General features: G+C 43.1%; 1 protein-coding gene across 1 annotated transcript in view; it reads left to right on the forward strand.

Moving 5' to 3' along the window:
- The first annotated feature begins 266 nt into the window (after positions 1-266).
- POLR2B (RNA polymerase II subunit B) overlaps positions 267-27,724 on the forward strand; it is a 470,934-nt gene continuing 443,476 nt past the window's right edge. The window contains exons 1-3 of the mRNA XM_068233836.1: positions 267-421; positions 3,274-3,438; positions 15,870-16,066. Coding sequence (XP_068089937.1) covers positions 284-421; positions 3,274-3,438; positions 15,870-16,066 — 500 coding nt within the window. The 5' untranslated portion in view covers positions 267-283. The remainder of the gene's footprint in view (positions 422-3,273; positions 3,439-15,869; positions 16,067-27,724) is intronic.

The raw sequence follows: 27,724 nt of genomic DNA on the forward strand, positions 1-27,724 counted from the left end.
GCTGAGAACAGTCAAACTTTAGTATGAGACTTTAGCAACCAATTAACCTTTAAACTTATTTTAGTGTTTTGGTCTGTATGTTGGAGTGCTTCCTCGATTTTGTGTTAGATGAGTTTTTTCTCCAGTGAGGATAGACTGTAGTAATCCCACCATATTGGTAATATATTTTGTTTCGTTCTTAATATCTTAGAACACTGTTTTTGGATGTCCTTTTCTTTTTATTAAACTGTTAAATTTTTCTTTCACTGGCTACGCATTTTAGGTCTTAATTGCTCAAGAAAAAATGGCTACAAACACTGTATATGTCTTTGCAAAGAAAGACTCCAAGTATGCTTATACTGCTGAGTGTCGATCTTGCTTGGAGAACTCTTCAAGACCTACCAGCTCTATATGGGTCAGCATGTTGGCAAGAGGAGGCCAGGTAAGTAAAAGATTTTGCTTCATGAATTGTTTTGCACTGTATTTTTCGGACTATAAGATGCTTCTGACTATAAGATGCACCTAGATTTAGAGGACAAAAACCAGAGTAAAAACCCCCCAAAAAACTGTGTGTCTATATTGCAGGGGTCTCTTGTGGATCTTCTTTTCTCAATCCCCCCAATTATTATGTCCACCTTGTACCTATTGTACACATAAAACACCCATGTGCCTTATTTGTATCTCTAGTGTAATTCTCTGTTTCTCCTTTTGTCCTCCTCTTTCCCCATGTCTGCCTTGGCCCTCCTTGTGACCTACCCTGTCCCTCGTGTGTCCCATGTTCTCCTTGGCTCTTCTATGTTCCCCTGTGTCCTCTGTCCCAGGTCCTCCTGTGTCTCTTTGGTCACCTGTGTCCAGGTGTATCCTCTGTCCTGTGTCCTTCTGTGTCTCCTCTGTCCTACTTTATCCCCCCCCCCCCCCCATATGTCCTACTTTCTCCTCCTCTGTCCTCCTGTGTCCCCTCTGTCCAGTATCTCCTCAGTCCCCTCTGTCCTCCTGTGTCTCATCTTCCCTCTTTGCCCTCCTAGTAGGGGATATACTTGCCACAATATAAACTATGTGGCAGGAGTTGAGCCCCTGGTCATCCATGCAGCTGTTCAGTCCCTCCAAGTGAAACCTGCGGCTCATGCTGATCTGAGGTCAAATCAGCCTCCAGAAGCCGAGCGGTCAATCAGGCGGGAGCGCTGCAACCAAACAAGCCAATCACAGCTGCCTGCAGCTACTGAGCGAGTGCAGTGATTGACCCAATGAAGGGAGCCTTGGCCATAGCAGCTGCAGTTCTGTTTTTTTATATATATTTGAATAGTGCATATCAGCAGGTAGTGACTTGCCACACAGTTACTGAGCTTGAAAAGTTACAGTAATTATCAAACAAAATACTTAATATGACTTGAGTATAAATTGTGAATTCCCCCCCCCCCCCCCCCCCAAAAAAAAAAAAATTCGCCTGAAAACATCTTCATTTACATTCAGACCTCTAGCAGAATCTCTCACCAGCCTTTCTTGCAATGTAATTACTGCTGCTTCTTAACCCCCTGTATGAGGGATAATACAGTCTCTTACTTTATCATCTGACAGGCTGCAGCTGCTCACTCTAATCTTAACCAATCAGGCTAACATTTCCCTTCTCTCATCTGATTTGGCTGCATTACATATTTTTACTATTTTTCCAGTGAACAAGGAAAGAATGTGTGGGAGTGTTCTATTATACTTGCTCCCCCTTGTTAAATAAAAAACTGTGGCTACTCTTCCCGCTTTGCTGATCTACAAGACAGGGAAGTTGAAAATCCCTTGATTATGCCTCACAAAATGACATATTACAGTACACAGAATACAGTAAATAGAAATTTGCATGCTTATTTTACACCATTTTCATATACAGTGGTTAGACAAAATAATGGAAAAGCCTTGAAAATCAACAAAATATATTTTAGCATGGTGTAGGTCCACCTTTTGCGGCAATTACTTCCTCAAAGGTATTAATTCATACAAATTGTGGAATGTTTCCAAAGGAATTTTAGCCCATTCTTCAGTTAAAACACCCTCCAGTTCTTTTAGAGACGATGGCAGCGGAAATCGACTTTTTACTTGAATCTCTAATAACGACTATAAATGCTCAATGATGTTGAGGTCTGGGGATTGTGGTGGCCAGATGAGATGCTCAACTTCATTAGAATGTTCCCCGTGCCATTCTTTAACAATTCTAGCTGTTTCTAGCTGTGGGACATTATCATCTTGAGAGATGGCATTCCCCTCTGGAAACAGTTTTTGAACCATAGGATGAACTTGGTTGCCCAAAATTCCTAAAAAGTCTTGGCTGTTAATTGTTCTATGAAGGGAAATCATTGGCCCGACGGCTTTCCAAGAAATAGCATCCCAGATCATCACAGAACCCACGCCATGTTTTACGGTTGGGAGAAGGCAGTCTGGATGAAATGCTGCTTTCAGCTGTCTCCAAACGTACACTTGGCCGAAGGTCGGAAATAAGGTAAACTACGATTCGTCAGAGAAAATCAAATTTTTCCACTGCTCGAGGGACCAATTCTGGTGGTTTCTATATCACGCTTTGAAACATTTGTCTTTGAGAGCAGAGGTTTTCTAATTTCATTTCTTCCGTTGAATCCAGATTTATGCAGCTCCCGAATAACCGTTTTTGTGGAAACTGGTTTCTATAGGTGTTCATTCAGCTCTGCAGTGATTTTAAGAGCTGAGGTCTTGCGAGCTTTTCTAATAATTCGATTTAGAGTCCGACGGTCTCTCTCAGACAACTTCGACTTTCGGCTACAACTGTGCTTTGCTGAGGACGTTTTTCCTTCTCTTTCAAAGGCAGTCATTACTTTGAGACAGTGCTTCTTGAAATGCCAAGCATTCGGGAAGGTTTCTGTTACAGTAGCGCCTGCCATACGAGCACCAACAATTTGGCCTCTTTGAAAGTCTGAGAGATCTGCCATTTTTATTAATTATAACCGACTTTGGTTTAAACATCTGTAAAAAGACAATTATTTTAATGAAACATATCAAATAACAAAAATAATAAACAAAAATTTAACATTTGTCAAGTTTTGATTGCTTAAAACATGTTCAAAGATTATGATGCCAAAATGTTAGGTGCTTCCATTATTTTGTCCAAAACCTGTATAATCTGGTCATGAATTACTCTTTCAGAAAATAAACAGTGTCTTTAAAATGTAAAACCATAAGCTAATCACTAAAAAACTCAAAACATTTTAAAGTGACACTGCAATATAGCCATGCAGACAACAGTAATTAACATTTTTCTGCACTTTTATTTCACAGGGAGCCAAAAAAAGTGCTATTGGTCAGCGAATTGTTGCAACATTACCTTATATTAAACAGGAGGTACCTATTATCATCGTTTTCAGAGCTTTGGGATTTGTATCTGACAGAGATATATTGGAGCACATTATTTATGACTTTGAAGATCCAGAGATGATGGAAATGGTAAAGATTTCTGTCTAGCTATTCTTGTTAGTCAAAATGATTCACTGTTTTTGATCTAACATAATGGTAATGTTTCCGTTTTGCTTGTTGTTAAAAAGCAAATTATATATCCTGCTTTGATGTACAGGGCAGGATAAACTTTTGTGCAAAGTATATCACCATCTGAATTTGCAATTTCCTTTGAAACAGAAGAATCCAATGTCAATATTAAATATCTAAAGGTGGTCATACACTGGTGGACTTTTCTCATTAATATCTAGCAGATTCCATCATTTGATGGAGTCTGCTAGAAATCGATGCCACTAACGATTCCTGATCAATTTTAGGCCCCATGGAAGAATTTTCTTGATTGGTGGCTGGTTGGGAGCGCATTTCTAGCAGCGTTCTACTTTGCAATGAGTGTTGTACTCAGCAAAGCAAACACTCGCATGTCATCTCTGCACTGCCAGGCCCTCCTCACTGTTTAACATAACAAACGAGGCTGCACACTGATGGCTGTCTGCAAAGAAGCTTGTATTGACGTTGTGCTACAGAACACTACATGTTAGTCTTAACAGACTTTTATCCGTTGTACCATTCCATCAGGTGTACCTCCTCATTGTCTCCTCTTTTCCGCGCTGCCTGTGTCATGTCACAAATGCCAGAACCCAAACACAAAAGGCTTCTAGTGGTCACGTTTGGCACGCCTGTAGTGTTTGGCCTCTAGCGTTTGGGCACAGGACTCGCGGCTCACTGGGAGGGAAGAGACTGGGAGAAGCTCCCAGCAGTGGAGAGAAGACACAGCGAGGAAGTGCTGGCTGACAGGTGAGTGTATTCGTTGCCTACCCCACATGACCCAGGAAGAGCGGGGCACAGATAAGGAGACCAGACAGGCAGTGTGCACAGATTTTCAATTGTTTTCATGCTAAAATCTATTGAAAATCTATGTGCACTGTGTGGAGGGATTCAATCATAGTTTTTGTAGTTATTTGGGTTGAAAAAAAAAATGCATTGATCATGTTCAACCATAAAACAAGGTACAACACTAGCCTATCCCCTTACATATCCCTTTTGATCCATAGGAAAGCAAAAAACCCTTACAAGGCATGGTCCAATTATGCTGGGAATACACGGCTCGATTCTGAGCCATTTAGATGGCTCGATAGATCATTTCCGACACCTCCGATCTCCCGCCCCATTGTTTCGCCGCTCGATTCTGCATTGAGGACAATGCAGAAGGATAAGAAAAACGAGCGCAAGAGAATCCCCTGCAGAATCGAGCGGGGAATCGATTAAGCTGGAGCATCGAGTGGCAAAATCGAGCCGTGTATACCCAGCATTAGCCCCAAAAGGGAAAAAATTCCTTCCTGACTCCAGATGGTAATCAGATTAAATCCCTAAATCAACACCACCAGGAATGGCCTAGTAATTATAACCACGGATGTCTTTCAACGCAAGGAAAGCTTATAAACCCCCTTAAACGCAGATATAGAATTTGCCAAAATTACTTTCTGTGTTAACACATTCCACATTTTAATCACTTTCTTAAATAATTGGCTAAAACTTTTTTCCTCCATGCGCATATCATGTCACCCAGTCCTTTGCACAAGTTTAGGGACAAAAAGCTCTCTGCTTAGCTTTTATATTGATCTCAGATGTATTTATATATGTTAATTTGATCTCTTCTAAGGCGTCTTTTCTCCAGACTAAATAAGCCCAGTTAAGCAAATCTTTCCTGGCAAGTGGTGCATTCCATCCCTCGAATCAATTTTGTCGCTCGTCTTTGCACCTGCTCTAAAACTGCAATATCCTTCCTGTAATTTGGTGCCCAAAACTAAATTCCATATTCTAGATGCAGTCTTCATAGAGAGTTAAACAGGGGCAGTATCCTGCTAGAATCCAGCTTTTTTTTATTGCATCACAAAATTTTATTTGCTTTAGCTTCAGCGGCTTGGCATTGAATATGGATAGTTAACTTGTTGTCAACAAATACTCCTAAGTCCTTCTCGAAGTTTGATGTTTCTATCTGTATCCCTTTTATTTGGTATGGTGCTAGACCGTTGGTAGAACCAAAATGCATGACTTTACATTTTCTAACATTGAATTTTGTCTGCCATTCATGTGCCCATAGAGCCATCTTATCCAGATCCTCCAGCAATTTGTCACTAGCTTCCTTAAGAATTTATAATTCTGCACAATTTTGTATCATCTGCAAAAACCGAAATATTACTTTCTATTTCAGATAAGATAGATTCTTCTCTGATCTGAGAGGTATCTATCTGTTGGCCACATTGACCAGTACATGGCTATCTCTACTAACATTCAGGGAAAGCTCTGGAGTTGCTTTTATCTGTGTGGTTATCTTAAAGAGAGTCTGAAGTCTTTTTTTTTTACCTTATTTTGTTATAAAGTCGCCTTCAGCATTAACTTCCAAGTGGAATCGCCGCGTTCCCGCAGCAGAATGAGTGATTTATTACCGAGAAATCGCCCTGCAAAGTTCCAGGACACGCAGGCCTTTTCTTCCTGGAAGAGGCAGAGCTTTGCTCTGTAGCTGTGCCTCTTCTGCAGTCAATCTCTGCCTTCCCCCCCCCCCACCCCCCACCTCTGTCTTCTTTCACTGAGAGGGGTGGGGATGAGGCGGAGATTGATTGCGGAGAAGGCAGAGCTACTGTGCAAAGATCTGCCTCCCCAAGGCAGCATAATCCGCGACCTGCAAAGTTGTGGAACTTTGCAGGTCTATTTATTGGTAATAAATTACTCATCTACCACAGGGATGCAGCGATTCCACTTAGAATTTAGTATTGAAGAGGACTTTATAACAAAATAATGTAAAAAATTAAAATTCAGTGTCTCTTTAAGCACAATTCTGAAAGCATTACCGCATTTGATAATGCAAAATAAAAAAGCAAAACAGCTGATTTTATTAACCATCTAAATATGTTACCACATGGAAAAGTGAAGTTACCATACAGTGGGGTAAGTTACTGACTTGTGAGGCAAAATCCTCCTTAAAGAGACACTGAAGCGAAAAAAAAATTATGATATTATGATTTGTATGTGTAGTACAGCTAAGAAATAAAACATTAAGATCAGATACATCAGTCTAATTGTTTCCAGTACAGGAAGAGTTGAGAAACTCCAGTTATCTCTATGCAAAAAAGCTATTAAGGTCTCCGACTAAGTTAGTCGTGGAGAGGGCTGTTATCTGACTTTTATTATCTCAACTGTAATTGAACTGTTTACTTTTCCTCTGCCAGAGGAGAGTTCATTACTTCACAGACTGCTCTGAAAGACTCATTTTGAATGCTGAGTGTTGTGTAATCTGCACATATTATAGAATGATGCAATGTTAGAAAAAACACTGTATACCTGAAAATAAAAATATGAGGATATTTTCTTTGCTGCTAATCTTCTAGTAATTATTCATAGTACACAACCAATTCATTATATCATATTTTTTTTTCGCTTCAGCGTCTCTTTAAAAGTCAGTAAATGTATACAGTAGTCTGAAAGATTAGAGCATTCGGTAACACAAGCAAAAGTAGTTGCTTTTTAAAGGGAAGCTGTACTGAGTAAAATTATTTAAAATAAACACATGAGGTAATGTCAAATGAACATTACATAGTTACATTGCTATCAGTTCCTCCCAGAAGCTCACCATTTTCCTCTGACAATGATCTCTTCCAGTTCTGACAACATTTTGTCAGAAATGAAATATATCAGTTGCTGTCAGTTACATATCAGTTGCTGTCAGTTATAGCCAAGTGGACAACTGATGTGCCATGTAATGTCTGTTTTCCTATGGCTCAAGTGGGCGATGTTACAGTTTAACAGTATGCTGACCAGAAAGCTGTTATGAGGTAATGGCCATTTTCAAAATGGAGGACGGAGAATTCCCTTGATCACAGAGGACAAACAGGATGCGGGAGAGGAGAAAGCGATCGAGTAGACTACATGGGAGGTAAGTATGACTTCTGTATGTTTATTTTAACTTTTAATTTTCAGTTCAGGTTTTCTTTAGGACCAGTTCTTACATGCAGGTAACTTCATTATACCCATGCGGTTTTGTGGCTGGCTGGTGCGAGGCGGCAGGAGGGGGAGAAAGTTTCCTTGTCACATCTGATTCCTCTCTGCGCTGGGGGCTGGGATCTCTGCAGGTTGAAGGCATGGCTGCTAGAAAGTCTTCTGCCGGGCGCTGTTGTCTCATTACATCCATCCTTTGCTGTGTGCTTCTGGCTGATTGTCCTGATGGGAGACAATATAGCACGGAGGGGGATGGTGGGTGCTGGCAACTGGTCAGAGCTGCTGGTGCATGGATGTGACAGCGCAGCCTCTGCACTCAGCCCCGATGCCTGCTGCCCATCAGCCAGGATCAGTGAGCTGGAAAAGGCAACCCCCTCCCTCCCTTACCGCACACCTTTTGTGCAGAAAATGACCTCATTAGGAAAAAGCTTTACGAATATAAAAAAAAAAAATCAGAAATACCGAATGCGGTTTTTCTCCTTATGTTTATTTTACCGAGTGGCCTTTCAGAATTGGGGACAATATATTCTTTGCTTTCTAGTGATTTGTTTGTTACTCTTATTCTTCAACTCTCAATAAAAAATAGATTGACAGTCATTACCTATGTATTTACCTCTTTGCCACTCCGTACAGTATATCTACACCCCTTTAAACATTTGTGCCTGGAGAGGAGATATACGTATCCCCGCCGCCGCTGTCCATGCTCCTGCTCGCTCATTCACACGCTCCCACGATCGTTCACGTTGCCGCCCGTTGGCCCGGAGATCAATAAATGGGAACACAGTTCCCATTCATTGATCTAAGTCTCCGTAGCAATGATCGGCGGCTTCTATGAGAAGCCCGCACAATCATTCTGAAAAAAAGTTTCCCTTCCACAGTACACTTCCTAAAAGTGTACATAGGATGCTTACAGAACTTATAAAAAAAAATTGCTGAGGACATCTTGTGGCGAAATAGTAAAATTACATCAACAAACTTTTTCTTTTTCATTAAAGTGGATCTGAGATAAACTTTTATTAATTGCATAATTGTGTTCCTTTCATATAGTTTATAGGGCATTCCTCAAGCCAAATACTTTTTGTTGTTGTTGTTGTTGTTGTTGTAATACTCTAATTCCCTATAACCCAACTCTAAATTTTACTATGTTTTGGAACCCATGAAGGACCCTGCTCCCTTTATATACAGTAGCTATGGAGTATATAAAAATAATTAAATATTTATATCTAAATTGAAGTCTGATGGAATTGAAGTATTTAAAGTGGAAGCGAGATAAACTTTTACTCATTGCATAATTGTTCCTTTCATATAGTTTATAGGGCATTCCTCAAGCCAAATACTTTTTTTGTTTTAATACTCTAAATCCCTATAAACTATACAATCCTCACCCACAGCTTCTCCAGAGAGCTTTGGCACTCTGAGCCTTAGAAGCAAGGGCTTATGGGAGCCTAGTCTGGGCTGCAGGAGAAAGAGGCTACTAGCCAGAGTTTTCAGAGGCAGAGGGGAGGAGAGAAGAGGAGAGGTGAGTGAAGTTTTCGCTGGCTGAGGACTGGAGATACAGATCAGCTTGCCTGTGTGTAATGTGACAAACAGAACATGGCCACTCTCATTGTATCACAGGAGTAAATAATCATAAACTGTTGAAGCTGTTTGCAGCTACAGTGGGATGCAAAAGTTTGGGCAACCTGGTTAATAGTCTTGATTTTCGTGTATAATCGTTTGTTACGATAAAAAATATCAGTTAAATATATCATATAAGAGACACACACAGTGATATTTGAGAAGGAAAATGAAATGTATTGGATTTACCGTATTTTTCGGACTATAAGACGCTCCGGACTATAAGACGCACCTAGGTTTAGAGGTCAAAAACCAGGGAAAAAATATATATACTAAACCTGGTGCGTCTGTGGTGCAGGCGTCTTGTGGACCTTTCCACCACCAATTATGTCCCTGCGTGCCTTTCTTGTGTCTTTTGTGTCAGTCTGCATCCCATTGTGTTATTCCTGTCCCTCTGTGTGCTCCTCTGTTCCACTGTGTCGTCCTCCATCCTCGTGTCCTCCTCGGTCTCTGTGTCCCTCTCTGTCCACCTGCTTACCTCAGTATCCTCCTCCATTCCATGTGTCCCTCTGCAGCTAATGAAGCAGCTAATTTGTAAACACAAGCTTTTAACCCTATGTCTGCTTCCATGAAAGCAGGAAGTAGACACACTGCAGATTTATTGCAGGATTTGTATCAGCTGTAACATTTTTTTTCTTTAAAGGTTATTATGCTGCTGCTTATTTTTTTTTTAGAGCAGAGAGGAAGTTTTGAGTTTTAATAACTGCTGTACTGGTTCTTATTACAGCCAGCTTGCACTCAATCCACGTTGCTGCTCTCATCCCATATGTAACTGCGGTAACAAGATGCCCCCACTGACAATGCCTGCACGCTGACCTGCACTATTTACATCATTATGATGGGCAAGTTAGTCTCATTGACTAGCACCCCACAGACAGAAGCTGCGCAAAGCGGTTCATCTAAACAGCATGAACCACCGTCATAGACACAGGAAACGCGTGAAAGACACACATTAGCCAGGCTTGCCCGCCGAGATTCTGTTGCAGAGCGTGCTGCCGCTACTTGTCCGCCCAGTCTGTGTTACTCACGGATGTCAGGGGTGCCCTCAGGCTGTCTCCTCCTGTGACTCCACTCGCTACAAACCGCGCAGCTATTGCCATGCACGCCGCTGCTTATTGATCGGTGCAGAGCGTTCACCGGGTTTAACGGGCTTTAGCAAGCATTCCACCAATCAGGTGGGAGGCGCTGCCCCTGACCGCCTATCATGGCCGCCCACTGCTCCCTGCAGTAATTGGCCCCAATGACGGAGCTCTGGTCCCGCCTTCCCAAGTTCCTATCAAGCAAGCAGGGAGCAGTGGGCGGCCATGATAGGCGGTCAGGGGCAGCGCCTCCCACCTGATTGGTGGAATGCTTGCTAAAGCCCGTTAAACCCGGTGAACGCTCTGCACCGATCAATAAGCAGCGGCGTGCATGGCAATAGCTGCGCGGTTTGTAGCGAGTGGAGTCACAGGAGGAGACAGCCTGAGGGCACCCCTGACATCCGTGAGTAACACAGACTGGGCGGACAAGTAGCGGCTGCACGCTCTGCAACATCCGTGAGTAACACAGGACAAGTAGCGGCAAATGGTTGCAAAACGTTTGGCATGTGTTAGGGGGACTTTATTCGTAGCATTCGGACTATAAGACGCAGTGACTTTTCCCCCCCACTTTTGGGGAAGAAAAAGTGCGTCTTATAGTCCGAAAAATACGGTACATAAAGTGCGCAATAACTGTTTAAACAAAATTAGGCAGGCGCATAAATTTAGGTACCACACAAAAGAAATGAAATCAATATTTAGTAGATCCTCCTTTTGCAGAAATTACAGCCTGTAAACGCTTGTTCGTTCCAATGAGAGTCTGGATTTTGGTTGAATGTATTTTGGACCATTCCTCTTTACAAAACATCTCTAGTTCATTCAGGTTTAATGGCTTCCGAGCATGGACAGCTCTCTTTAACTCACACCACAGATTTGCAATTATATTCAGGTCTGGGAACTGAGCTATCCAATCCAGAACGTTATACTTCTTACTCTGCATGAATGCCTTAGTTGATTTTGAGCAGTGTTGAAGGTCGTTGTGTTGTTGAAAGATCCAGTCCCGGCACAGCTTCAGCTTGGTCACGGGTTCCTGGAAATTGGTCTCCAGAAACTGCTGATACTGTCCCACAGCATCATGGAACCACCACCATATTTTACTGTAGGTAGCAGGTGTTTTTCTTGGAATGCGGTGTTATTTTTCTTCCATGCATAACGCCTCTTGTAATGCCCAAATAACTCAATTTTAGTTTCATCAGTCCACAGCACCTTATTCCAAAATGAAGCTGGCTTGTCTAAATGTGCTTTAGCATACCTCAAGCAGCTCTGTTTGTGCTTTGGGCAGAGAAAAGGCTTACTCTGCATCACTCTCGCATACAGCATCTCCTTGTGTAAAGTGTCCCGAATGGTTAACAATGCACAGTGACTCCATCTGCAGCAAGATGATGTTGTAGGTCTTTGGTGCTGGTCTGTGGGTTGACTCTGACTCTTCTCAACATTTGTCGCTTCTGCCTATCCAAGATTTTTCTTGGTCTGCCACTTTGAACCTTAACTTGAACTGAGCCTGTGATCCTCCATTTCCTCAGTATGTTCCTGTGGAAACCGACAGCCGAAATCTCTGAGACCGCTTTCTGTATCCTTCCCCTAAACCATGGTAGTGAACAATCTTTGTCTTCAGGTCATTTGAGAGTTGTTTTAAGACCCCCATGTTGCTACTCTTTAGAGAAAATGAATAGAGGAGGGAAACTTACAATTGACCCCCTTAAATACTCTTTCTCATAACTGGATTCACTTGTGCATGTAGGTCAGGAGTCACTGAGCTTACCAAGCCAATTTGAGTTCCAATTATTAGTTCTAAAGGTTTTAGAATCAATAAAATGACAACAGTGCCCACATTTATGCACCTGCCTAATTTTATTTAAACAATTATTGTATACTTTCTGTAAACGCAATAAACTTCATTTCACTTTTCAAATATCACTGTGTGTGTCTCCTATATGCGATATTTAACTGACATTTTTTATCGTAACAACCAACGATTTATACAGGAAAATCATGACGATTAACAAGGTTGCCCAAACTTTTGCATCCCACTGTAGATTTGCTGTGTAAACTATCTAAACTTTAGATAAGATATATAGACAAGTAACTTTTATAGTTAGTTTTTCATCTTGGATCCCCTTTAAAGCCCCCCCTTTTTTACATTTAAAATTAACCCCTTCCCTCCCACACTCTCCCCAAGGTAAATATAGTATTATATAATAAAATAGGTGGATTTTAATTACGGTGGCATGCATTATATAAAAACTATAATGGCAGAAAACTGAAAAAACATTTTTTTTTCTTATTTTCCCGTTAAAAAAAACATTTAGAATAAAATAATTCTTGGCATAATGTACCACCCAGTATTTGGTGGTAAAAATAAAACAAGAGGATATAGTTCATTTAATTGTTATAAGTATTGATAAAGTTATTGGTGAATGAATGGAAGGAGCGCTGAAAGGTGAAAATTGATCTGGTGCTTAACCTGCTGAGCGGTCTGGACGAGCTCAGCTCGTCCAACACCGCCAGAGGCTGCCGCTCAGGCCCTGCTGGGCCGATTTTCGTCAAATAAAAAGCAGCACACGCAGCCGGCACTTTGCCAGCCGCGTGTGCTGCCTGATCGCCGCCGCTCTGCGGCGATCCGCCGCGAGCAGCGGCGAAAGAGGGTCCCCCCAGCCGCCTGAGCCCAGCGTAGCCGGAACAAAAAGTTCCGGCCAGCGCTAAGGGCTGGATCGGAGGCGGCTGACGTCAGGACGTCGGCTGACGTCGATGACGTCACTCCGCTCGTCGCTATGGCGACGATGTAAGCAAAACAAGGAAGGCCGCTCATTGCGGCCTTCATTGTTTATTCTGGGCGCCGGAGGCGATCGGAAGAACGCCTCCGGAGCGCCCTCTAGTGGGCTTAAAGTTGGCTGCATGAAATAGTTTTTTTTCAATTTAAAAAAAACCCTCCCGCAGCCACCCTGGCGATTTAATCAGAACGCCAGGGTGGTTAAAGGGACACTGTAGGGGGGTCGGGGGAAAATGAGTTGAACTTACCCGGGGCTTCTAATGGTCCCCCGCAGACATCCTGTGTTGGTGCAGCCACTCACCGATGCTCCGGCCCCGCCTCCAGTTCACTTCTGGAATTTCTGACTTTAAAGTCAGAAAACCACTGCGCCTGCGTTGCCGTGTCCTTGATCCTGCTGATGTCACCGAGAGCGCACAGCGCAGGCCCAGTAAGGTCTGTGTCTGCGCAGTACACTCCTGGTGACATCAGCGGGAGTGAGGACATGGCAACGCAGGCGCAGTGGTTTTCTGACTTTAAAGTCAGAAATTCCAGAAGTGAACTGGAGGCGGGGCCGGAGCATCGGTGAGTGGCTGCGCCAACACAGGATGTCTGCGGGGGACCATTAGAAGCCCCGGGTAAGTTCAACTCATTTTCCCCCGAACCCCCTACAGTATCCCTTTAAGGGGTAAAACTCCCTTAGTTGTGAAGTGGTTAAAGAGGAACTGTCGCGAAAACCTTAATATTTACATTAACACATACAAATAAGAAGTACATTTCTTCCAGAGTGAAATGAGCCATAAATTACTTTTCTCCTATGTTGCTGTCACTTAGAGCAGGTAGTAGAAATCTGACATTACCGACAGATTTTGGACTAGCCCATTTTCTCATAAGGGAGTTCTCAGGGATTTCTTTATTTTTAAAAGCACTTCGTAAATGGCAGTTGCTACGTCCAACTGCCAAAATAGTGTGCAGCGAGCAGGGAGGCTGGCCAGCATCTTTGTATAAATCTTTTTCAGGGAGTGTCTTTACAAAAAATGAAGGCCATGCTGAGAAACCCCTATGGAGAGATAGACTAGCCCAAAACCTGTCGGTAATGTCAGATTTCTACTTCCTCCTGTAAGTGACAGCAACATAGGAGAAAATTCACTTATGGCTCATTTTACTTTTGTAGAAATGTACTGTATTTTTTGGACTATAAGACGCACCTAGTTTCAGAGGACAAAAATCAGGGGGAAAATATAGGAAACCTGGTGCATCTTTAGTGCAGGAGTGTCTTATAATCTTTTACCCCCAAGCTGTCTCTATCTAAACTACATTATCCAGCTAAACTAACCCCTGCTGCCCTACTGGCTACACTACACTAATCCCCTGCTGCCCTACTGGCTACACTACACTAATCCCCTGCTGCCCCCACTATCTACACTAAGCTACACTGTCCCCACAAAGTACACTAAGCTTCACTGATATCGCAGTCTACAATAAGCTGCACGGACCCCACAACCTACACTGACCCCACAACCCACACTAAGCTACACTGACCCCACAACCTACACTGACCTACACTGACCCCACAACCTACACTGACCACACAACCTACACTAAGCTGCACTGACCTCACAACCTACACTGACCCCACAACCTACGCTAAGCTACACTGACCCCACAACCTACACTACAATAGTATTACCAGCAGTTGCAGGGCTGAAGTGAGCTGTTCCAGGACGATAGGGAAGCTGCCCTTGGGAGATCGGTCTGGGTCTTCCATCAACTGGGAACTGGGGTGGTGGAGCTGAAGCCGCTGCAGGATAACCCACGTTGTCTCAGCGGCGACTGCGGGGAAACAGTCTTCTCAGTTGTGGGGGTGGTAGAGCTGAAGCCACGATAGAATGGCCCACGTGCGCTCAGGAGAGAGGAAGGCAGCGCATCTGTGATGGTCTCAGCGACGAAAGTTCACTCAGCGGTGCCGGTAAAGGACGGCCCACGTGGTGCGAGTGAGGCAGCTCATCTATTGTCATCATAGCGCCGGCAGTGGGGAAACGATCCTCTCACGGCGGCAGAACGTGGGCAGAATGTCCCACGTGGTGCGAGGGAGGCAGCCCATCCATCCTCGTTATAGCGGCGGCAATGTGAAACAGTCCTCTCACTGTGGCGGTGCTGAAACTGAAGCCGCAGAAGGATTGTGCACGTGGTGCGCCCAGGAGAGAGCTCATCGATCATGGTCTCAGATGTCTCACGTGGTGCTCCCAGGGTGAGAGGGAGAGAGCCAATCCATCCAGGTCTCAGCAGTGGCTGCCTAAAAACTTTATCTCGGGCGGCAGAGCTGAAGCTGCTACAGGATGATGCACGTGGTGACGTATAGAAGCAGGACTTGGAGCCCGCGGCTGAATAGATGAGGGCTTCCGCTATGTCCTGCACCTGCTTGTGAGGGACACCTGGTCTCACATTCGGACTATAAGACGCAGGTACTTCCCCCCCCCCCCCCCCCCCCCAACACACACACACACACACACACACACTTTAAGGGGAGAAAGTGCGTCTTATAGTCCGAAAATTTTAAGGTTTTCACGACCGTTCCTCTTTAGAGAAATATGAAGGCTGACATTTATTTTCTTTTAAACAATGTGCTTCTGATTCCCCTCTAATACTTTTAGCCATACATCCAGAACAAGCATGCAGATCAGATGTTTCTGACAAAAATTTGTATTAGCTGCGTGCTTGTTTTAGATGTGTGATTGGACACTCGTGCGGCCAAAGAAATCGGCAAAACTGCCAGGCAACTGGTGTTTTTTTTTTTGTTTTTTTTTTAAGAAATGTCAGCCTGCATATGCTTCTCTTCAGGATTCCTGTTAGGTTGTTTGACATTGTTTTCCTCTCTATCCTTGTCACTGCTTGGTTAGCTCATCCATGTCCTTTTTTCCCCCCCCAATTCAGAAATATTGAATACAAATGGCATTTACTTTGCACTTAAATTGTTTTCTTCATTTCAGGTAAAACCATCCCTTGATGAAGCCTTCGTTATTCAGGAGCAAAATGTGGCTTTGAACTTCATAGGCTCTAGAGGTGCAAAACCTGGTGTCACTAAAGAAAAGAGGATCAAATATGCTAAAGAAGTTCTTCAAAAGGAAATGCTTCCTCATGTTGGTGTTAGTGACTTTTGTGAGACTAAAAAAGCATACTTTTTGGGGTAGGTTTTATAACTTTGCCTTCTCTGGACCTAACTTGGTCAACTTTTATTTTTGCCTTTGATTCTGCGTTCTCAACACAGCAGACATATGTTGTATTTGTACTTCATCATACAAGCAAAAACATTTTGCAGTTGCTGCTTTAATACTGCAAGGATCCCTGTGGAACAGGTGTCCCAATCGCTAATCCCTGTCACAGGCTCACTCTTCACATACAGGATCTTCTCAAAAAATTAGCATATTGTGATAAAGTTCATTATTTTCGGTAATGTACTGATAAACATTAGACTTTCATATATTTTAGATTCAAATACACACAACTGAAGTAGTTCAAGCCTTTTATTGTTTTAATATTGATGATTTTGGCATACAGCTCATGAAAACCCAAAATTCCGATCTCAAAAAATTAGCTATTTCATCCGACCAATAAAAGAAAAGTGTTTTTAAAACAAAAAAAGTCAACCTTCAAATAATTGTTCAGTTATGCACTCAATACTTGGTCGGGAATCCTTTTGCAGAAATGACTGCTTCAGTGAGGGGTGGCATGGAGGCAATCAGCCTGTGGCACTGCTCAGGTGTTATGGAGGCCCAGGATTCTTCGATAGCGGCCTTAAGCTCATCCAGCGTGTTGAGTCTTGCGTCTCTCAACTTTCTCTTCACAATATCCCACAGATTCTCTATGGGGTTCAGGTCAGGAGAGTTGGCAGGCCAATTGAGCACAGTAATACCATGGTCAGTAAACCATTTACCAGTGGTTTTGGCACTGTGAGCAGGTGCCAGGTCGTGCTGAAAAATGAAATCTTCATCTCCATAAAGCTTTTCAGCAGATGCATGAAGTGCTCCAAAATCTCCTGATAGCGAGCTGCACTGACCCTGCCCTTGATAAAACACAATGGACCAACACCAGCAGCTGACATGGCACCCCAGACCATCACTGACTGTGGGTACTTAACACTGGACTTCAGACATTTTGGCATTTCCCTCTCCCCAGTCTTCCTCCAGACTCTGGCACCTTGATTTCTGAATGAAATGTAAAAGTTGCTTTCATCCGAAAAAAGTACTTTGGACTGCTGAGCAACAGTCCAGTGCTGCTTCTCTGTAGCCCAGGTCAGGCGCTTCTGCCGCTGTTTCTGGTTCAAATGTGGGTTCATGCTTCCCTCTGCTGAAAAGCTTTATGGAGATGAAGATTTCATTTTTCAGCACGACCTGGCACCTGCTCACAGTGCCAAAACCACTGGTAAATGGTTTACTGACCATGGTATTACTGTGCTCAATTGGCCTGCCAACTCTCCTGACCTGAACCCCATAGAGAATCTGTGGGATATTGTGAAGAGAAAGTTGAGAGACGCAAGACCCAACACTCTGGATGAGTTTAAGGCCGCTATCGAAGCATCCTGAAAAGAGATTTACTATCCCTAAATCATTTAAGAGGAGATTTTCCTTTCTGTACTCTGAAATAGATAGATGGGACAAGCTACCAAAATTAGATGCAGCTTTATCACAATATTCAAAGCATGCTAACTTATCCCTTGAAGATACTGGAGCCCTCAAGAATCCCTTAGACAAAAACGGTAGAGGTTAATTCTAAATGGGCTTGGGAAGCTGTATCGTTTATTTTTAAACCATCCATTTCGACTGTTTGCATTTCAAGTAATCTTATTTCTTGGGTTGATGAGCTGCAAGAGTTAATAGCAGTAGGCACTCCTCAAGAACAATTGTTAGAGGCTATCCTGATTATTTCTAGGGCCCTGGCCTTATTTGCAGATGCAGCAGTGGAGGCTCTCAGAGCAGCAGCTAAAGTTGCCGCTCTGGTAAACTCAATTTGCAGAGCAATATGGCTCAGAACGTGGGAAGGCGACATTACCTCAAAAAGTAGGTTGTGTACCATTCAGTTTGAGGGGGGGGGGTCTTCTATTTGGCAAAGGATTAGAAACCGTTCTCTCTAGGTCTACGGATAAAAGAAAATAACTTCCAGTCAAAGTTATTTAGAGAGAGAGGATTTACGCAACTCAGAGGCCAAAGTCAGGAGGCTGACCCTAGAGGCTCGTTCTTCGGAGGTAGAGGGAGTAACATTCCTCCAAAACCCCTACCTCGGGCAATAAAGACAACAAGTGACGACAAAGACAGTTACATTTTGAAGCTTATAGAAATCTGGTACAAGCTAGAGTTCAAAGAGCTCCCCCCCCCCACTAAGTTCTATCTTACAAGATCTCCCAGAGATCCAAACAAAGCACAAGCTTTAAGGCAGGCTGTTACTTCGTTGATAGAGCAAAGCATAGTTTATCACGTCCTGCCCGAAGAAAGGGCAAGGGGGTTTTACTCCAACTTTTTTTTTGTTCTGAAACCCTCGGGAAAATATCAGCTGATAATAAATTTAAGTAAGATTAATGCTTTCTTGAAGGAGAAAAAGTTCAAGATGGAAAGCATTTACTCGGTAAGAAATATTTTGTTTCCTCTGGCTTGGAAAGCAACAATAAACTTGCAAGATGCTTATTTGCATGTGCCCATTCATCTAGAGATGAGAAATTTCTATGGTTTGCCCTGAAGTTCGGCAACACAGTTTGTCAATATCAGTTTCGGGCGCTGCCTTTCGACTTGGCAGCCTCCCCTTGAATTTTCGTATTGGAAGTGACGGCCTACCTTCACTTGAATAGAAGTCGTTCAATACTTCGCTGACTTTCTGATTTTAGCGCCTTCAGTTCAGGATTTAGAGAGGTATCTAAATACCTGCTTACAAGTTCTAAAGTTACTCGCTTGGAAGATAAGTTGGGAAAATGCCAACCTCATTCCTTTCCAGAGGACAATGATTCTAGGTTACATTTTGGATACAATATAAACAAAAATATTCTACGCCTGGAGGAGATAGACAAGATTTTTAGAAAGATTTCTGCGGTATTAACTCAGTCAGAGGGGTCTCGCAAAGGGAAGTTATGGCTCTCCTGGGTTTGATGTCTTCCACTATCCCAGCAGTTCAATGGGCTCAGTACCATTCCAGGTTGCTACAACAATGGTTCTTGCAGAATGGTGAGAGGAACCAGTGCATGTGGGATTGAAAGGAAGTTATAGGTCAGAAGATCAAAGTTTGCCTCCTTTGGTGGTTGGATCCTCAAAACCTGCCAATGCTTCGGAGTGGGGAGCCCACTTACCAAATCTGCAGATCTAGGGGAAATGGCCATATAGTATAGAAGAAAAATCCTCAAACTTCAGAGAATTAGCAGTGGTAACGGAGACGCTACTAAGGTTGTCAGATCAGTAGGTTTCCTATTTAGGAGTTAGATCAGTAGGTTTCCTATTTAAACAAACGGAGGTACCAAGGTTCCAGACCTATTTTTTCTATCTTGGTAATGATGGATTGGGCAGAAAAGCATCTGAAATAACTTTCAGCTACCCACATAAAGGGTTCTTTGAACAGAATAGCAGACAGACTCATCAGGCGTTCAATCATAGAAGCAGAGTGGGAGTTATGTCAGGAGTCCTTCCAGCTCATAACTCAAAAGTGGGGAATTCCCAAACTGAATCTTTTCGCCTTCCCGGAGAACGAGAAGGTGCCAGACTTCTGCTCGTGTCACGTGTTTTCGCCAATGCACAGGTTAAACGCCCTTCAGATACCCGGGGAGAGGGGTCAGTATATGCCTTCCCACCGTTCAGCCTTCTTTCCAAAGTCGTCAGGAAAATCCAATTAGAGAGGACCACAGTAATACTGATCACCCCCTGGTGGCCGAAAAGTTCATGTTTTCCGATAGTCAGATCCCTTTCCCTACAGGACCTATTTGTTCTACCAATGACGGAAGATCTGCTCTCGCAGAAAATAATTTGTCATCCCAACCCACAAGTTCTAAAGTTGACAGCTTGGATCCTGAAAAGCAGTTAGTAATTAAGGGCTGGAGCAAACCAGAGCCGATCTGATGCGTTTTTTTAAACGCTTGCATTAGGAAAACCGCTTGGCTAATGAAGTGAATGGGATGGTGCACACCAGAGCGGTTTGTTTTTCCCCCAAGCGCAAACTCCTGTCCTGCAGCATTTTTTAGATTTCTGAGGCATTTCTGCCTCAATGTTAAAGTATAGGAAAGTGGAAAACCGCTAGACCAGAGCAGTTTTCTAGGTGTTTTTGTTACAGAAGCTGTTCAGTAACAGCTTTACTTTAACAAAATATGAAATCTGCTACACAAAAACTCTCCAAAAAACGCTAGGCATGTTTAGAAAATCTCTCTAAACATGCCTAAAATCGCTCTGAAAATCTGCTTCAAAAACCTGTTTTGCAGATCTGCTGGAGGTTTTTGATGTGCACTGGTCCTTATAAAGGATTTTCAGAAACAGTAATCAACACTCTTAAACAGTAGAAAGGAGGTCAACAAAAAGATTTATAGGAAGGTCTGGAAAACGTTTAATTGCTGGTAAGAAAGAAAACTGATTTCTAAAAATAATAGCTTGGCAGTAATTTTTGAATTTTTGCAGGATGGAGTTGGCATGCAGTTGGCACCATCAAAAATAATCGTCTATTTTTTTTTTTTTTTTGGGACAGGCAACTGGCCAAGGAGCCATATATCAAAGATTTTATTAAAGCAGTATCTAGGTCCAGACCTATTTCATTAAAATCTGTTCCACGTTGGGATCTGTCATTGGTACTCCAGGAGCTATGCAAAGAACCATTTGAGCCTCTTGACAAAGTTCCCATCAGATTTTTGGCATTAAAGGTAGCTTTTTTTGTTAGCAATCACCACAGCAAGAATAGGAGACTTCCAATCTTTCTTTGAAAGATCCTTACGTTGACAGTTCTTGACGTCAAAATTATTTTTAGACCTGAACCGACCTATTCCTAAAGTTAATTCAAAGTTTCTCAGAACTCAGGAAATTATTGTACCTTCTTTTAGTGAAAACCCAAAATCAGAAAAGGAAAGAGCTTTCCATACATTGGACGTTAGGAGAGCTATCTGAATTTATTTAGTAAGGACTAGAGACTGGAGAAAGTCTTAGGGCCTGAGCCCACTAACGCAGTTGTGTCTGCTTCTGTCCGCTATTCCGCATCTCTGACATTGATGTGTAACTGAAAAGCGGACACAACTGCGTCAGTGGGTTCAGGCACTAACAGTTTACTTATTTTGTTTATGGGGCCTAACAAAGGGTTACAGGCAACAAAGTGTAGTATTGCCAGATGGATAAGACAAGTCATTGTACAGTGTTATCAGATGGCTGGTAAAGAGTTGCCTATGCAGGTTAAAGCACATTCCTCTAGATCATGGTCAGCAGGACCTTCAATTGAACAAATACGCAGAACAGCTACTTGGTCAATTCCATCTACATTCATCAAGCACTACAGGATTGACCTGCTTTCAAATCAAGACATATCCTTTGGTTCTCCCAAATGTCTTGCAAGCAGTGATCCCACCCTTTAGCCCCATCTACACGATACGATTCTTTATACGTTTCGAATACGATTCTATTTACAATCCTATTAAATCCTACAGGTCCGATAGGGATTCAATTCGATTCAATTAGATTTGCCATTGTTTTGCAATGGCAAATCGAATTGAATCGCATTGAATCCTTATTGGACATGTTGGATTTAATCGGATCGTAAATAGAATCATAATTAAATCGTACAAAGAATCGTATCGTGTAGATGGGGCTTAAAAGTAAGTCAAAAGATTTTACTTGTACTCTGGGGTCTCTCAACCATCTGCCATCCTGGAGGACGCAAGGAGAAAATCCCATTTAGACTTACCGGTAATTGGGATTTCTGGGAGTCCTCCAGGACGGCCTCTCCTATACCCTCCCTTTCAATCTTGGGAGATGGTTGTAATTTACACCTTTTTTCTTCTTTCATGGTGCACCCGAGGTGAGTACTCTGTGATAACTGAGAGCTTTGAGGAGGTGCACACTACTTATGGGATGGCTTATTTATTATGCAAATATGCTGGTGGTCTGTGTTTCCTTGGTGGAGGTGCCGGTGTACGCTCAAACTATCGGCTGTCCTGGAGGACTCCCAGAAATCCCAATTACCGGTAAGTCTAACAGGAATTTTCCTGCACAACAAAAGGTGTATCAAATTATTAAGCACTAGACAATGAGGCCTATTTGAAAATCAGGAGCTATAGTGTATGCCAACGTCTGTCCGCGGCCTTGTCTGAATAGTACAATCACAGACATGGTCATGTCTGAATAGTACAATCACATCTCTAGTAAATGGTCATTACATCCAAGATAACCCATAAGTCCTATACGTTATAACATCTAATCCTAAAATCCAGTATTTCTTTAAACAATGATAAGCAATAATACCAATATTTGCTGTGACAAAATCACAATTTTGTCAATTGTGTGCAGTTCAATTCCAAACAATGGCGCCAAACAGTAGTTTAGTTCAGCATAAATTGTAATAGCGCAGCAACTGTCTGATACAGTACATTGAATGCCAGGTTATGGTGAGAAAACTCCCAGTACGGGTGATCATCTTTTTATATTTCGCAAGATACATCTTTTTATATTTCGCCAGATAGCATAGACTGCTAATTGCTGGATATAATAGTCACCATAGGAACACTAAAATATCAAGTCATACGACTTGTGTGTCGCACAGAAAATGTCCCCAGCCTTAAAGCAGATCTGAAAATAAATAAAAAGAGTTTCACTTACCTATGGCTTCTGCCAGCCCCTTGCAACCATCCTGTCCCACGGCGGTCCTCCACGATCCTCTGTTCTCTGGCTGCCAGCTAGTTTTGCTTAGGTTGACTTGTAATTCGATTAGCCACTGCGTCTGCGCACCCCTGCCACGTGTAGCCTTGTTCACGTTCCCATCTGCAATAGCGTCCTGCGCCAGCGCAGGGTGCTATTGCGGATGGGAATGCGAGTGAAGCTACGAGTTGCCAGAGCTGCGCAGGCGTAATGGTCCGTTGGTAAAACCGAAACTAGCTGGTGGCAGGGGAACGTAGAATTGTGGAGGATCGGCACAGGACAGAATGGTGGTTGCAAGGGGCTGGCAGAGGCCCCAGGTAAATGAAACTTTTTTTTTTTTTTTTTTTTTTTTTACTTCAGTTCCGCTTTAACCCCCTTGCCGGTCCAATTCCTGCGGCAAGGGGGCAGCGCAGCACTTTTTTTAAAAATTTTTTTTTTTTTTAAATCATGTAGCGAGCCCAGGGCTCGCTACATGATAGCCGCTGAGCAGCGGCATCCCCCCACCCACTCCGATCGCCTCCGGCGATCAGAGTAAGCAGGAAATCCCGTGCAGAACTGGATTTTTGCTGCTGGGCTTCCCCGGTCACCATGGCTACGGGGCGGGATGACGTCATGGACGTCAGAGGGAATCCCGATCCACTCCTTATCGCTGCCTGGCACTGATTGGCCAGGCTGCGCAAGGGGTCTGGAGGGGGGGCGCAGCGGGTAGCGGCGAGCGGTGGCGATCGTAATATGCACGCAGCTAGCAAAGTGCTAGCTGCGTGCAATTAAAAAAAAATTATGCAAATTGGCCCAGCGGGGCCTGAGAAATCCTCCTGCGCAGGTTACCCCGAGCTGAGCTCGGGATAACCGGCAAGGAGGTTAATAAAGATGTTTAGGACGGTCCCCAGCAAACTAACAGCAATCATACCCCTGACATCATTTATGATCCAGATGGTGTAGTCTTTTGATCTTTTTGGTATCCCCTTATTCCTCTCAGCAACAGGGATCTGATTTGCCCTTTAATTGTAGTCGTGGTCATTTTGGTTAAAGGAACACTATCAATAACCATGTGTCTTAAAATGACAATGTACGAATAATGTGTAAGTAGCTGTGCAAACATTTTCATACTTTTCCTGTTAAAAATCAGAGGCAAAAGCTGTAATTTTTTGTGTGTAGGTTGTAGCTGCGTTGAAAGGATTCATTAGCAAAGTTGAATCCGTGCTTCGATATTACACAGCCAGTGCTGTTCATTGCACGTGAGACTACAGAGTTACATGAAAAGCTGTGGTGTCAGGTTTCACACACAATTACAAATGTTTATGCTGCACAAGATACATTTACGCTGCTCTTTTTGCAGACAGCTCATTTAGAGACGCAAGCAGCTGCAATTAAGCAAGTGAGACCTGTCTCAAACACAGGGTTAACAGTTGTAGGGAGAGGCATTCACCTATCCCCTCATGATTCACTGGGCAGTAAATTGTGAAAGGAATTTGATAAAGTAAACAAGAGATAAGCAGTGACATGTATACTCCAGTAGTTAGGAGCACTTTGCAAACTATTCCCATCTCAATTTAAAAACAAACAAACATATTAATCGATCGTGTTCCTTTAGGCACTGCATGTCCGTTCCCCTGGTATCAGGAACATCAGTTGCTGTACACGTGGTAGGCCCACGTAACGCTTATTTCCTCATGCTCGCATAGGTTGTACAGGATATAGTGTGGCGTGCGTCGCTGCACTTCGGTCTGCCCTAGAGTCTTTTTCTAGCTGTGCTATGTCACCTTGTGCTTGTTGCAGACTTTTATAGCTGGATATATACATATTCTAGCAGGTGGACGCTGCTTAAAGAACACCTGAAGTGAGAGGTATATAGAGGCTGCCATATTTATTACCTTTTAAGCAATACCAGTTGCCTGGCTATACTGCTGATCTTCTGCCTACTTTTAGCCATAGACCCTGAACAAGCATGTGGAGATCAGGTGTTTCTGACATTGTCAGATCTGACAAGATTATCTACATGCTTGTTTCTGGTGTTTTATTCAGACAGTACCGTAGCCAAAGAGACCAGCAGGGCTGCCGAGCAACTGGTATTGTTTAAAAGGAAATAAATATGGCAGCCTCCATATACCTCTCACTACAGTTTTCCTTTAACATTTTAGTTGTCTTTACGTTGCAGTGGTGTCTTGTGGCCAATTTTATTCTGAATATGACACGTACATAAGGTTTTGGGGATTACAGAAACACCTCTACTTACAAACGACTTCATTACGTTTCAGAGTTACAAAGTTTTCTTCATGGACAAATTATACAATACTGTTTTTATTACATATTTTTGTTAAAACTTAAATGTATTGTATACATTGTTGTAAATAGTTAAAAATACTTCCAAAGCCTATTGAAAACAATTCAAGTCACCTTTATTTCATTCCCAGCACCCCGACAGTACATACAATGTTAAGGCCTGACAGCCGTTCCACAGGATAAATGCCCGCTTTGTCAGAGGCAAGAGACAACCTGCCTGACGAAGATAATGCCAAAGCGGGCATTTAGCCTGCGAAGCGGCTGTCAGGCATTGTATGTACTGTCGGGATGCTGGGAATGAATTAAAGGCGACTTGAATGGCTTTTGTGGTCAGTGCCTGGAGTGTGTCACTCTTCCTCCTTCAATCTGATGTTGGTTATCTGGAGGCATGGCCATTGCACCTGCTTCTCCCAGCCTTCCTTCTATCTAGTGGTGATTAACTTTCCTACTACCGCTGGCCTATTGAAAACAACCAGAAAGCATGGTTTATAATACATGCCTTCATCTAGAGATGTTCGAAAGTAAATCATTCATCCACGTTTCACTATGTTTAGCCTCCCTAGCGTTCAATTTCTGCAGGATTTCTGTGCAAAAAGTGGTTCAATTAATCTTCGTGAAATTTTTGCTTGCGACTTACTAAAATCCGTCAAGCAAGGGTCCTAGTATCAATTTTGAGTATAATAAAAGTTTCAAATACAAAATCATGTCAGAAAGTTAAATTAAAATTTCTAAAATAAACTTAATCACAAATAGAAAAATACTCCTCATATATGGATGAAGAAATAAATCTAAAGATTCAGAAATAAATACTATCCAGTGTTTACCTAAAACATCTCCCTTGTGAGGTACAAGTACTAAGGGCCAGTTCACATGCACACTTGCATGTCATTTACTGCTGTTTATGCAAAAGCAGCATTTTGAGGTTTGTTTTTTCCACTGTCTGGAAGCAGCATGGTCTGGTCATTCTGGGGTCCATTAGCACCGCACTCCTGTGTCCCCCTGCGGGATGAAAAATGACGATCGTCGCTGGGAATCGCCATTGAAAGTCAGCAAATGCTTTTGCTGCATGCTTGCAGAAAAGCATTTTGACAAGACACTGGGCAGGTGATTGAGACATCTGCCTGAACCAGCCCTAAAGGTCCATACACACACTGGTCTGAACTTTGAGTGGTGTACCATAACGACTGCCATGGTGGGGGTGGACATTATGGTCAGACCAGCGTTACTACATCAGGCGCACAACGATTGCATGAAGATGTGGCGTGTTAGATATTTAGCAATGCCGGGGCACGGCACAATAACATTGTTCTCACTGCTCCCACCACCAAAAACTTCTCCATTACACACACATAGTTTCTCTGCTCCACCCTGCATAGCAAAAGATGTGTTGTGTGCAAAGGCTGATAACACTTCTGTGCACTATCGCCTTTGGGGCTGATGATGCCTCTGTTGCAATGGGGGACACACACACGAAGGGACGACAATCGCATCTGATGGAGCAGCTTCCAGCAGGGGGGGAGGGTGCCAAGAACAATGCCATTGGATCATGCTGAGGCATAGCTAAAGGTCTGACATGCCAGATGTTTAGGGATCATCATTGGGCCGCTGCACTCTGGTTTGCTGCACAACCCTTAGCCATGGTGGTCGTTATAATCCGTCACGGCCGAGTTCAGACCAGTGTGGCAATAAGTGTCATTCTCTGTACAATATACAGTATGGTATTAGATTCCAGAACTGAATTTTCTGTAATGCTGTAATATTTGCCTACTTGACAGTAGGTGGTGCCCATACATCATTATAACTCTTTCCAGGCCACTTTTTAGTGTTGACAAAGCTAACTCGTCCATACCGTCTGTAGAAAGTTTTTTTTTTTTAACGAGTCAGCCTCGTCCTTACCACCAGGGAGGCTACCACAGAACTCCACTTAAAAAAAAAATCAACTTAAAATGTCTGGAATGGAACCTGTTTGTAAGTAGTGACTGTCTGTAGTTTACGTTTAGTTTCCATCTTATTTATTTTTTTATTTATTTAAGTATTTATAAAGTGCCGACATATTACGCAACGCAACGCTGTACAGAGTATTTTGTCTTGTCACTATTTGTCCTCAGAGGGGCTTACAATCTAGTCCCTACCATAGTCATATGTCTATGTATGTATTGTGTAGTACATGCATCATAGTCTAGGGACAATTTTAGAGAGAAGCCAATTAACTTATCTGTATGTTTTTTGGGCATGTGGGAGGAAACCGAAGTGCCCTGGGGAAACCCAAGCAGGCACAGGGAGGACATACAAACTCCTTGCAGATGTTGACCGGGTTGGGATTTTAACCGGGTACCCAGTGCTGATAGGCGAGAGCGCTAACCACTACACCACCATGCTGCCCATCTGGCGGATGAATATAAATTCATCCCATTGGTGTCTGCCCGTTGTTTCCTGCTGGCTGCGGCGCTCGTCATTAAAGCGCTGCCCATTCAAGTGCCTGTACACTAGTTTCTTCGTTATTTGTGTGAACGCTGCGTTCTGGTCCCAATTTTTCCTGTTGTTTCTGCTGACCCTGGAAGCAACGTGCTGCTTCCAGAGTCGCTTACTGTTGCATCCCTGTGTCCCTCTGCGGGCTTGGAACCCGCCAGAAGCCAGCAAAATCCATCAGGAGGTGTCAAATGCACTGCACGCTTGCAGAAAAGCATTTGACTGACACGCTGGCA

This window comes from Hyperolius riggenbachi, chromosome 1 (assembly GCF_040937935.1).
Source record: "Hyperolius riggenbachi isolate aHypRig1 chromosome 1, aHypRig1.pri, whole genome shotgun sequence".
In the NCBI taxonomy this organism is placed as follows: Eukaryota; Metazoa; Chordata; class Amphibia; order Anura; family Hyperoliidae; genus Hyperolius; species Hyperolius riggenbachi.